The 12628-nt window shown below is 43.9% G+C and overlaps 1 protein-coding gene across 21 annotated transcripts in view; it reads right to left on the bottom strand.

The window, feature by feature from the left end:
- The window catches only part of TAFA1 (TAFA chemokine like family member 1), a 219923-nt gene extending 212234 nt beyond the window's left edge, over nt 1-7689 (bottom strand). For 14 of the 21 annotated variants that reach the window (XR_011154708.1, XR_011154701.1, XR_011154706.1 and 11 more), the window contains exons 1-4: nt 7384-7561; nt 5835-5931; nt 680-888; nt 420-537 (exon numbers count right to left, since the gene is read on the bottom strand). Coding sequence is in view for 4 of the 21 variants with exons in the window: in XM_069028015.1 (XP_068884116.1) it covers nt 5835-5843 (9 nt within the window). In the remaining 17 variants the exon portion in view is untranslated. Of the gene's footprint in view, nt 1-419; nt 538-679; nt 889-1551; nt 1584-5834; nt 5932-6536; nt 6601-7383; nt 7562-7614 lie in introns of those variants that run through there. The other 7 variants (XR_011154714.1, XM_069028016.1, XM_069028013.1 and 4 more) reach the window with 5 other exon arrangements.
- Between the last annotated feature and the right edge of the window lie 4939 nt (nt 7690-12628).

The raw sequence follows: 12628 nt of genomic DNA, 5'->3' as shown, positions 1-12628 counted from the left end.
GGGAATTTCAGCTACTCAGGTTATTTAAACTAAACTTTAAAAATCCCAGTCAAAGAGCGAAGCAAAGCCAAACTTCCACAACCTGCTAATTGCTCCTGTGTCTTTTCTCCGGCATCATGTTCTCAGCACATGGACAGCAGACTTACTTTATGCCCTCAGCCTTGATTATTAGTTTTTGAGCTTCTTTTAAATATAAAATCCTCTCTCAAACTGCACTATTTCCAACTACCTTTGCTCAAACCCAGCATTTCTAACAAACATTTCTTCATGCACTTGTTTGTCAGCAAACTGTCACACACACAGTTTTACCCAGAGATCATCTTAGCATTAGTACAGAAACACAGCAGTGAATATTTTCCACTTATTGTCTGAGTTCCAGATCTGCTCTCTGAATCTTAAATCCTGAGGAAGCTCCTTACCTGAGTAATCCAACCAAGAGCAGAGCACTCTAGTAGTGTTCATCGGAAAGATCTAATACTTTTTTAAATCCATCTGTATCACAATAAGGGATTTCTTTTATAGCTTCCCAATAATCTTCTTTATCAGGATTAGAAGTAGGAAAAAAAAAATGATTTTTCGTTACAAATCCTGTTTCCAGAGTAAAGAAGACATCTGAGCTCTCAGACTGCCGTCAGAAAAGTGGCCAAGGTTTGAGGGGTGGAAACCTTCTCATTTTCACCTTTAAATCATTTCCGAGTATCCCCTTCTGCTTGACGAGCCCTTTGAGGCGATCTTGAGATGATCTGCAGCTTCCAGGCCACTTCAGGGCGAGGAGCAGCCGGCGTGTGCGGGCAGCGCAGCCCCGGCTCCGCACGGGCGGCGAGGAAGGCGGCGGTTCGTGCGCTGCTGTCGGATGCTGGAGGTGCCGGAGCCTATTTCAACACATCCCTGCTCGGGAGAGTATCACATGTGCCTTAAAGCGACACAGCCCTCGCTCACCAGCCCCAGCCAGGCGCTCGCCAGCGACTGGAGCTGCATTTAAATAGCGGCAGCAGAGCCTGCACCGCGCAGGGGAGCGGGCGCGCCGGCTGCGAGAGGCAGGTAGGGATGGGCAGGAGGGGACCAGCGCCGGGGGAGGCGAGGGGCTGGGCAGCCAAGGAGAGATCTGGGGACTCGCTAGTTCTGCCAGCAGAGCCTTTATTCCCCAGCGTTGTTCTGGCACTTATTCACGAGAGGAAAGCGAGACTTAAGGGAGTCTCTTCCCTTGCACAGGGAGCATCACATGCCTGTGAACAGGGAAGAGTGGTGCAGGGAAAGGCACACGGGAGAGCAGGAGACTCCTACACGCTCCCAGGGGCTTTCCAACACCTTGCCACAACTGAGTGGAATCTTTCCTTCCAACTCCATTTCTGAGGCATCTCTGCGAACAATGGGGAAAGAGCTCTGATTTACTCCCAAATGCTGAAGCTCAGCTATGCCAGATTATTTATTACAGTTATTTATTCTCCATGTTTTAAGTAGCCATTTACAGGAATGGAGTGGTTTCCTCTCCCTCTTGTACCATATGTAATTATTTTTTTCAAAGAGCCATTGTATGGACTTAGTACATACCATTCACTTGGTATTACAGCTCTTAGGTCTGCCTACAAAAGAAAAAGGGCTTGGAGACAAAACAGAAACTTCCATTTTAAGAGCTCAGGATGTGTGCTATAACACAATGTGGGATTATTTTTTTTTCCCCTGGATAACCTGTGGTAGAAGAGTGTGCCACCTTCACTGCTCACCAGCACGAGACACCAAACAATCATAAATAATAACAGCACTAAGTACCCTTACACTCAAGTACCTCCATCTCAGCACCTGAGAACATCTACCTCAGTGGAGACTCTCACCAAGAGGTGCAATGAGTTTACTTGACAGATCACAGGGTCCTTTGGAGCTGCTGTGTTTTATTGGGCAATACATACCAAGAACTTCACCCTGCAGACCAACAGGAATGTTATACTGGTCTCTGCCACAACACTCAGAGCAGGTCTTTATTGCAGCATTAAAATAGTGAAGCAATTGGTGGCAGGTGCATGTGACAAAGTGACACAGGAGAGCACTGGCACACAGACCATCCCCACAGCACAGGCCACCACAGCAGGGGGCTCCCATCAGGTCCCTGAGCAGAGCTGGGGACAAGAGAGTGGCTCAGGACAAGCCTCATGGTGACCAGAAATGCTTTCAAGAGGTCAACATTTTCTTTTCAGGTGCTTTGTTTGAAAACACATAGTACAAGTATGGTTGGGGATATAATGGTATGTTTAATAAAGATTTTCTTGTTCTCCTAAAGAATTTCCTTAGACACTGAAAGATGGCAAAGAACTGAGGTATTTATTACTTTCTGGCCTCAGAAGGTTCTAGAAAGCTCAAAAAAAGCAGCTGAGAGGCAACCAAGTACCATGAAGTACTGCTGAAAAAGATAGGTACCTTGTAGCTACCAGGGATCAGGCACAGCCCAGAGCAGGGGTCAGCAAGTGGAGGCTGCTGGGGTTTGCTGCCAAAGCCACAGAGAGGCTCAAGACCTTCCCTCTTTCCATAGGAATAGAGGGAGATTTCTGCAGCACCTGTGAGGAGGGGCAGATGATGGGAATTTGTTATACAATAAACACCTGTTTAAGATACCTCCCTTCTAGGGCTTTGTGGGAAAGATACAAGTGAAAGGGTATGGAGCCAGGAGGTGTGAAGCAAGATGAAGGAGAAGGGTCTCAAGAAGCAAATATAACGCTCTAAGAAACTCAGAGGTCTTGTGGACAGCAGGAAGAATCGGGCAAATTGTGACCACACACCTTGGCAGAGTAGGAAGAGATAGATTTATGCAAGATCCAGATTTATGTAAGGTACAGCAGAACTGTCACTCTGCCAAGCACTGCTAACTCCCAGCTCCATGAGGCTAATGCCACCATAACCCCTGACAGATGCTGCTATTGCTCAGGACAAGCTCTGCAGAAACAGGGGACATGTTGCTTCTGCAGGGTAGGGGGGAGATCAGAGGGACAGAGAGTATTAAACAGGCTGTGCTTGCAGCCTCTCCCCTGCCCTGGCTCCCAGCATCAGACAGGAACACAGGAGTCCTTGGCAAGTCTTACAGAAGCATCCTCACACCTGCTTTGATGTCTTTGCTGCCAATTTTAACTTTCAGTGGACTAACAAGACAAACATTTTCCTCTTGCCCTCTTTGCTAAGCACAGTGTCATATTCACCTGACGCTTCAGGGCTTTACTTCAGCCTCCTCACTTGGCTTTGACAGGGAGGGGATGATGCTATACAAGCCCCCCCGGGCCCATATTGAATGCAGGGCTACTGACACACACACTGGAAAGAGAAAATAGGAAGGGAAAAAAGACACAAGTGAGCAGTCTGCACATTTCAAAATGCTTTCTTGTGAAAATGGAAGGCTGAAAGTAATTTGTCTCAAGACAGAAGGGAGAAGGGGATGGGTTGTGTCCTGTGGAACAGCAGCTCCTGGCAGCACTGGGGCAGGATGTATCCAAGCCCTGCAGAGGGCAGAACACCCCTTGGGTTATGTGGTCTGCATCTGACTGCTGGGAGGTGAAGTGTCAGGAGAAGGTCCTTCCACCCCCACTCTGACACCTGATGGGACACAGAGGAGAGAACAGAGACCAGCACCGGAGCTATCCCAGTCAGAGAGCATGGAAACTGCCTATCCACAGCTCTGACTGGAAGACTCCACGGGGTTGCTGGCACAGCTGCCACGAGCAGACAATTACACTGGGTGATATTTCCACGGTGAAGGTAGGTTGCAAGGGGTCAGCAGGAATGCGACTTTGAGAGTCTGCCCCACACCCAGGGCTGCATGCACAAGGAGAACAGCCTTTCCCTTCTGCTTCCACCATTCATCTAGAGATGCCAAGTGAATGACAAAAATAGGCAAATAAAAATAAATGCTCTTCCCTGCCTGAACCTCTATTTATCACAATTTTCTGGGCACACAGAAAAGGACAGCATATGCAACTCAGGCAGGCTCACGCAGACAGCAGATTGGTGCTTGCACCCAAATAGGGGCCTCTGGCCTCTGCTTTCTGCATTCTGCCTCCTCTGCCTCTCTCTCCTCCTCCCCCACACTTGCCTTTTCCCCATGCAGAGATTTAACACGACACATCCCAGGCGTGTATTTCACAGGGTCTGGAGAAGTCTCACCACCTTGGAAATGCAAAGCTCCTCAGTTCTAGTGTTCCTGGGACAATGAAGCTTTGCTTTTCACAGATTGTGTTCTCCACCCCTCCCAGCTGCTTCCACCCACCCTACAAAGCTCCTTCCCATATCCCAGACTCCACCTTGGCTGCTGCCTGGGCAACAAGCACTGCACACTGCAGCTCCTCCCTACCTAAGCGTTCCTGCCCAGGTGAGCCAAGTGTAGTCTTACAGCAAGTTTTACCTCAATTCCACCAAGAGCCAGATTTCTGACACTCATCCTAGGTTCACAACATTTGTGGAAGCTTTTTAAAAAAAGCTGTCAGAGCAGATTGGCCCCCTCACCTCCCCACAGAGCTTTTTCTCCATTGGGAACCATCCCACATGGAAAACCAGCAGCTGAGCATGTAAAGATTGAGCTGCCTACGTGTGATTGCCTGAACAGCAATGCCATGAGGCCCAGAGTAAAACCAGCCAAGAAATCCTCCTCCAAGGCCCTGAGCCTCCCTGTGTTTCTTGCTCTTGCTTGTTTTCCTTTTCCCTAGTGGAACAGGAAGCACAAAGAATAAAGCAGGATTCCTTTGGTACAGGGAGAGCACAAGTTTTATGGGCTCCCTGGACACCAGCTGTGGACACAGCTTGGCCCAGACAAACACAAACTACATTCAGTGCATGAGTGCAGCAGTGTTGGATGCTCAGCACGCACATCCCCTTGCTCAGCCAGGTACTCCATTTCCCATTTAGAAATTTTGTTATATTCCCAGGAAAACATTCCTTTCCCTGAAACTTCCCTTTCTCAGTCCTCACCACTTTTCTCCCTCTATTGCAGGATATCTGATCCAGCCTCAATGACCAAACTGCATCTATTTCCTTTCTTGCCCTTCCTATGTCTTCTATGACACCATTAAATCCTCCTGTCTGTATTGTCAGGGTTTCTTCTCCTATAGCTTGTTCCAGTGACAAGAAAAGATGCAGTGTTTTTCCTAAGGCAAACAAGAACAGCTTAGCTAGAAAGATACTACATTTTTCATGAAGGAAAAAACCACCAAGGATATATTTGGTGATTTCTCTGGCTGTGACCACAGCCTCCACTGACCAACACAAAGACCACAGACACCATGAAAGAGCAGACCTGAACAACACGTGCAGGGAAGCCACATCCCATGGGATCCTAGGAGCTGGTTCAGACAGTTATTGTCCCACTTCAAGAACAGGATGTTGGGAAATTTGCTCTGTTTCCAGCACAGGTGCAGACATATGGATATGGAGGATCAGCCAAGGCAGCAGCACAACACACTCAGAGGAGATGCTCCACCTGCTGCACTTGGCACCCAGAGTTGGTGGCTCCTTTCCACCCTCTTATCTCATGGCACGTCACTGCACTGCCTCTCTCCCTCTGCTGCCTCAGCCACACCAAACTTGCTTGGCAGAAGCAGCAGTTTTGTCAACCATCCCCAAGTATACAGGGAAGATTCAATCAGGAAGATGGCATAACCATAGGGAAAAATAAACCAACCAAAGAACCCCCAACCAAACAAAAAACCACAATAACACAATAAGTAGCTTGTACTAAAAAGAAGAATTTAGCTTGTACTAAAAAAAGAATTAAATGAAAAGTCTAAATATTGACAAAAGCAGGGAGAAGTGAGAACAGATCATAAAAGGAAGTATTTTCACAATTACTCTTGCCAGCCTACCTTAAACATGTGGCTACTCCTTGTTAGAGGGATGTCTGGTCTTCACAATTACTGTGTTTGGGAGGCAACGATTCTGCTTTTTACAGTTTTCCAATGCCTAAGAGGGGAGAGAAAGAAAAAAGAACACATCTATATTTGTCAGGGAAGTTTATATCACAAAAGTTTGTGTCCCAGTTATTTTTAAAATATGTAGGACAACGCACACAAAAAGTCTCAACCCTTATCTAGAACTTGCCATTAGCTGACAAGATCAGCACTTGCTAAGGATTAACAAGATGAATTATCCATGCAGTACATTATCATCATGCAAAAAAAGATTTCAATAGCACTCAATGCATTTAAAATATAACCAGCAAATAATGATTGTGCTCAGGATGTCATGGCAGGTAAACATAACTATCATAAAATGGTGTGAGTTCTCCATTTAGTTTCAGTTCAGAGATACCAAAAAGCAAAGAAATCCAAGTTAAAACAGTCTATGAACTGATAGCAGTTCATGGCTTCTTGTGATGCTATTATCCTTTATCTGTACATTAGCTGGAGAGATCATCCTGATCTGAAAATCCAGAATCTTCTCATGGATTCCCTACTTCTTCCCAGCACAAACTCAGAGCCTCCAGCTGATTCTTAAAAGAGCTGGGTTGAACCCATTACATAAAATGGTACTGAAATATTCCCAGTTAAAAAAAAAAAAAATATTACTTTTGTCAGGCTGCAGCTGCTTTTCCAGACCAGCTAAAACCACATTACATGCAAGATCCACCTACTGTGGACAAATCATGGGTCAGAGGCTGCATGAACTGAAAATTAGTGTACCTATAGCCAGAGGGGACATTTGGCATTTGATGTATCATTTTCATTATGTTAAATATCAGTCCTCAAGCACAGGTTTAGCATCTACTTTTGCTGCTGAAAAGTCAACTTTTACATGAAGGTGCAGGTATTTTTAATATTAACAACATAAATAAAATAAAACCAAGAGAAGCAAAGGCATTCAGAAACTTTGGGAAGCAAATTCCCTGTGGTGAGCTCAGATATGGTCACTGGTTTAAATTCACTCCCTCTACATTTACTATCTTCCCAAATTTCAGTTAAACAATAAAAAAATCAGGTCTCCATTGTTATTTCAACAGCTTGAGCAGCAGGGTTGAACTAGATAGTCTTCAGAGGCCCCTTCCAACCCCAGCCATTCTGTGATTCTGTCATTATCCTGAAGCGATAAAAAAAGGAGGCTTCAACAGCAGTTAAAATAAGCCTCCTCTATCAAATTTCACATGTTTCAGACCTCAGCATAGAAACAGGAATGTCTAGGAAACAAATTTCCCCCTAAAACACTGCAGCAAGTCAGCCCCAGCTTGATACCCCCTCTCCTCTGTGTCAGACCTCCCCAGCCCAGCCAACCTTCCACCTTCTCCCAGCATAGGGACAATTATAGGAAAAGCAGCCAAAAGCCATACAAAAAGTTGTTACACAGACCAAAACTCCAAAACACATCAACCATTTTCCAGTTATCCCATCACTGTGAGAAGCAAAAATCCCCCCAACATACCATGAACACTCAAAGCCCAAACCATGAACACAACCAGGAAGCCACTCCACAAACTCCAAAACCTTATTTCCCAAACACCATCTCAAAACAAACAAACTAAAAAATAAGCCTGAAGTCACAGGCAGGTTTAGTTCTTGTCTCTGTTCTCCTCTAGTTTAGACTGCCCCTTTTTTTTTTTTTTTTTTAATTTTTTTCCCCCCAGACTTTTCAGCTGCATCCACCACTACCCACCTCTTCCTCTCAGGACCTTCCCCCCTACTGGGAGCTTTTACATACTCAAACCACCTGAATACAGGGAGGAGCTGGTTTGAAACCTCAGAACACCATCAGGTGCAAAGTGTTATTTTGGTTAGAGTAAATCCCAATGATCAGGCACAAGCAGGCTGATGTGGGAAACATGCTAGGGCAGTTCTGTGCCAGGGTGGTGCTGTGCTAGGGATAACTGCAGGGAGCTCAGGACATCTCCTGGCTGTGAAATGTTTCCAGACACAAAGGTCTGCCTGGGTGCTCCAGTGCACATCACATACACATCCTGGCACAGCCCAGCACCTCTTTTGGAAAGGAAGCTTTGGCTGCTGCCTCTGCCAAAGGAAAATGCAAGAGGCCAGATCAGCTCTGCAGTGTTGCACTTCTGGTCTTTGTAAGCCCAGGTGGTACCCTGAAAATAGCACTTTAAAGTCCTCTAACTCTGCCTTGGCCTCAGCTCCATAGCAAATCTCAGCTCTTACATTGCACCAGGGGACTGACCAAACAGCTGATTTGCAAACCCATGTATTTGCTTCCACTTTATCATAAATACAGACAGTGGTGGGAAAAAAAAAAAAAACATTAACAAATTGAGAGGTTTCTGTGCTACTTGTCCCCTGCAGTGTGGACTCTTATAATGGAATCACTCTGTGATATTAAATTATACTTCAGTTTATTACTTCTGAATTGTGCAGGGGCACAGTGTGGCTTCCACACACCTATTTTAGCATGCTTGGACATCCTCAGATTAGAGGTGCTACATAAGGAAATGTAGTTATGGATGAAATACACTGCTGTGCAGTCCTATAGCCCAGGGTTAGTAGGAAAATCCTTGAAAAGATAAAGCAGGCAAACAGCAACAATTTTTGCCTTCAGTTATGTTCATGAAAAAACCCACCCCCAGCCAACCAAAAAAAAATATCATAAAGCAACACAAAAGACACAATTAAAGAGGGTGGAAATGAGAGTCTGAGGGAAAGCTCTCCCACTGGAACAAAAAAAAGTTAGAATTATCATGAATATGTGGCATACAGTAGACGATGTTCCCTGATGCCATTGCTTAAACAATTAAGATTGCACTCTTTGTCACAGCTATGGGTTTGTCACTATTTAAGAAAAACACTCTAAGCACTCTCTTCCACACCTCATCTCCCTGCTTGCAGGACCAGGCAGGGAGCTGCAGCCAGGGCCCAGAGTGCTGGACTGGTGCTGGAAATGGCAAATTTCTGAGTAGGGAATTAGTGCATGAAATGAGCAGGATAAAAAAATCATATACTGTTCTGCCTTTGCTCCAAAACAGGTTGGTTGATTGACAGCAAACCCTATATAATAGTTCCTTCCAGGCAGATGGCAAGATCATAATTTGCTCTTCAGTCACAATTTCCTAATGCCTCTCACAACCCAACCCATCTTCACAATCTACCAATAAAGAGGGGCCTGGGCTGCTTTATATGTGTTTTACAAGGCTCACATCAAAGCTCAGGGATTAATATTGTGACTAGTTATCGTATTCCATTTTGTAAAAATTTGCCTCGAATTTGCCTCCAACATCTCCTGGCTGATCGTTGGCAGATAATAGCTGCAGAAATCCACACAAAGCAACTCGTGAATGCCTGAGCCACCCCTGACAGACAATACTCTTCAGAACGCTTGCGTAGGTGTTGAAAATCTTGCCATACATCTCGAGCTCTCTCAGCACATATTGTTTTTAGGCTGCCATCTGCTAATGCACAGTCCCACCCTAAGAGAGATGCAGGAATGAATGCTCCAGTCTCCAGGCTGTTCTGCTTTCAGATTTTTATTTCTCCCAATTCCCAAAACTCAGACACTGTCTTTCTTAAGCCTGAGTGTAGCTTCAAAGTTCAACTGACCTGCTCACACCACTGCTAATTTTCAGTGATAAAGAGCATTTATTGAGCACTGCTCAGGCACTGCTTTAATGAACCAAAGCAATGCTTCAGACAGTGTGTCCCTGGAAGCAGATTCATTTGTCTCCATATCAGCTGCACATAGGTGCTGGAACAATCAGGAACCCTGGAAGCACTTGCTTCCCATGCATGTGTGTTAAATGGTTGTTATTAAGTTGGTGGCAAAGGAAGAAGACAGCTCCCAAAGACATAATATAGGTAACATCTTGAACAAAGCAAGCCATGCCCATCACGGTGCAGAATGTCGGGATCAAATTATCCCAGTAAATAAGGAATGATAACATTACACTTGATCGATTTTCTTCTTCACTGAAATTGTCAGCAGTATTCTGTTTCTTACTGCTGATTCTGCTTCACTACCAAACACATTAGCAAAATTTATAAGATGATATTTAATTTTTTTTTCTTGTTAGAAAACAAATTTATAATAGCTAATTTACGTTAAGTTTCCTATGCAGAATCCATCACTAAACTAACATTGGAAGCTACAAATTTAGTGCTAGGAAACTGAAGAGTATATTATCACTTGCCAACTGAAATTTATCTGTTTTAATTCTTTTTTTATATTCCTCTTCTCCCACACATCCCTTTTACTACCCCCACCTTCTTCTCAGGTTTTCAAAGATTTTGTTGTCATTTAGTCCTGAATAAAATCCAAGAATCCACTGCAGGCTCTGTACCTCAAATTGTTGTTCATGTCACACCCTGACTTCTGTGCACCAAGCAGGGAAGTCAGAATAAAGGATCATACACAATACATTAGAATTCTTTCTTGTATTTCTTGCAAAAAAAAAAAAAGGTGAATAAAAGAGGATGAAGAAAACAAAATAGGGATGGGAAATTGAAAATGTGAAGGGCTGTATGTGTAAGGAGATACAACTTTTAGTTTTGCTTTCTTTCCCAGTTTGTACAGGAATCCTCTCTCTCATTCCCTAAATTGTACAAAAATGGTTTGATAGACTGAAGTTATGTTTTCCTTGATTTCAGTAATCAAGGTAAGTCAGAACAATCTTTTCCATTGAAAACAGAATTTTTACATCTAAGCAACAGTAGTAGTTTTTGTTTCATCTACCTCTGCTCCAGCAGAAGATTGCAACTGCCTTTTTGCAAGCTTTTAGTTGCCAGAGATACAAACACTCTCTTCGGAGCATGGCAGATGAATTCTCCTGCAATGAAATAGGATACCTTTCAGAGAGCTTAAAAGCAACTAATAGATTTTCAGGAAAATGCTGAAAATTGGCTTAATGTTGCATAAATAAAGATATCTATGCAACCTGGAATGCAACTCTACCACAAGCAGAAGGCTAGGCCCTACTTATGATACCAAATCCTTCTTTTGCCAGTTTGCACAGATCTTTAATGGACATGAGGTTATTTGCTGCCCTTTTGAACCTCCCCCGATACAGTAATCATTGTTGGATTTTAAATATGAATCATTTTCCAGGCAATATCAAGTTGGCTCCTCCTTCCATTTTCCCACAGGAGGCTGAAAGATGTTAAACTGTTCTCCTCACAATTAAATTCATGAAACACTTAAATTCTATGGCAGTCAGACACCAAGGAACAGGAAAATCGTTTCATCTCATAATGTTTTAGAGCCCCTAGGCAAATGTAAACACTGTATGTGATAGAGGAAGGATTTATTGCTTCTGCTGAACAGAGAATCTGCAGATTTATTTGTATATCCAGTAGATTTTTGAGGGTAATTTATTTATTACAGAATTTTGGTAAAATGTTTATATAGGAAGTTTGAACACACCAGACTAATTTGTGTGGGGATGAATTTTAAACAAAAAGATACAGAACCAAATCAATCTGTATTGAACACTGGACTGTAACAATGAATCATTGCTGCACTCACTCCCCTGCCAGAGCATAAAAGGGTTTGAGGTCTCACACATCCCAGGTTCTGGAGGCCAAGAGACATTTGATAGGTGACCACTGCAAGTGGTGCTGGAGACACCTTTAACTTAGGCAGGGAAGTATCTAAGTTGCTATTACAGTCTTGTAAATATTTTACCCAAGAATAGTTTAATTAATTTTGCTGAGAAAAACATCAATAAACTCTGCTCCCAAATGTTGTTTTAACCATTCATTTTTTTATATCTCAGAATGCCAAAGGTCACCAGTATCAGTCAGGACCTCTCTGTTAGGATATCAAATTCATAGAAACATTGGTAAAAATAGGACTTTATGTCATGCCACTTACTTTTACAGTAAGCACTTGACTCTACTGGAGCCTCCTCTGCCTCAGCAGTACTAGGCAGCCTTGGGAGCTGCTTGGGAAACTAAAGGAGGATAATTCCAGTTTCATGGCAGAGGTTGAGACACAAGCTTCCAACACCAGTCAGCAGCAGATTGTGCTTGTAGGAACGGCCACCCACACACTCATGTCTGTGTCTCTGTGGATATCCCAGCTCCAGCCATGGTCAGTCATCCTGATCCTGCCCAACACACTGACTCTCACTGAAATATTTGGAAAGAAGCCACCTCCTACACAGCTCCATCCATGAGATCCAGCAGAGGTGTCTGAGCTCTGACTACAGCCTGTGGCCATGCCCCAGCACAGCTAAAGAAGATCACAGAGAGCCTGAACCTGATCATCACCTTCTCTGACAGCTCATCACACGTCTCTGCTGAAAGGTGCCTGCGTAGTATTGAGGAATTAAAAATCCTTTTTGTTCTCTTCTTACTCTCTGTGCTTATTTAGTAGAACCAAGAGGAGACAGGAGACTTCTTTACACAAAAGCATAATTTCTGAATTCCTCTTCAAAGATGCCACAGAAATCACTCTGGAATACCTGTCAAGCTGGCATTCCCCACAGAGTGCTTTAGCTCTTTGCTCTGGCTAACTTGAAGCGAGAACTTGAACCATATCTCAGATAACTGCTGTAGAGAATCAATTTTCAATTTCCTGCTGAGCTTCAGATATATATTTAAATACTCAGTACTTCTGGCATCTGGAAAGAAACCAACAATAAAATCAAATGGTCAAGCTACTCATCCGATAAGGGAAAAATCTGCAATGAATCAAACCAACAGGAGACTCAGACAGGGGCCTGAAGGGGAAA

The sequence above is a fragment of the Aphelocoma coerulescens genome, chromosome 12 (genome assembly GCF_041296385.1).
Source record: "Aphelocoma coerulescens isolate FSJ_1873_10779 chromosome 12, UR_Acoe_1.0, whole genome shotgun sequence".
Lineage (NCBI taxonomy): Eukaryota > Metazoa > Chordata > Aves > Passeriformes > Corvidae > Aphelocoma > Aphelocoma coerulescens.
Note: the sequence above shows the minus strand (reverse complement) of the source record. Positions and strands in the feature narration are given on the sequence as shown.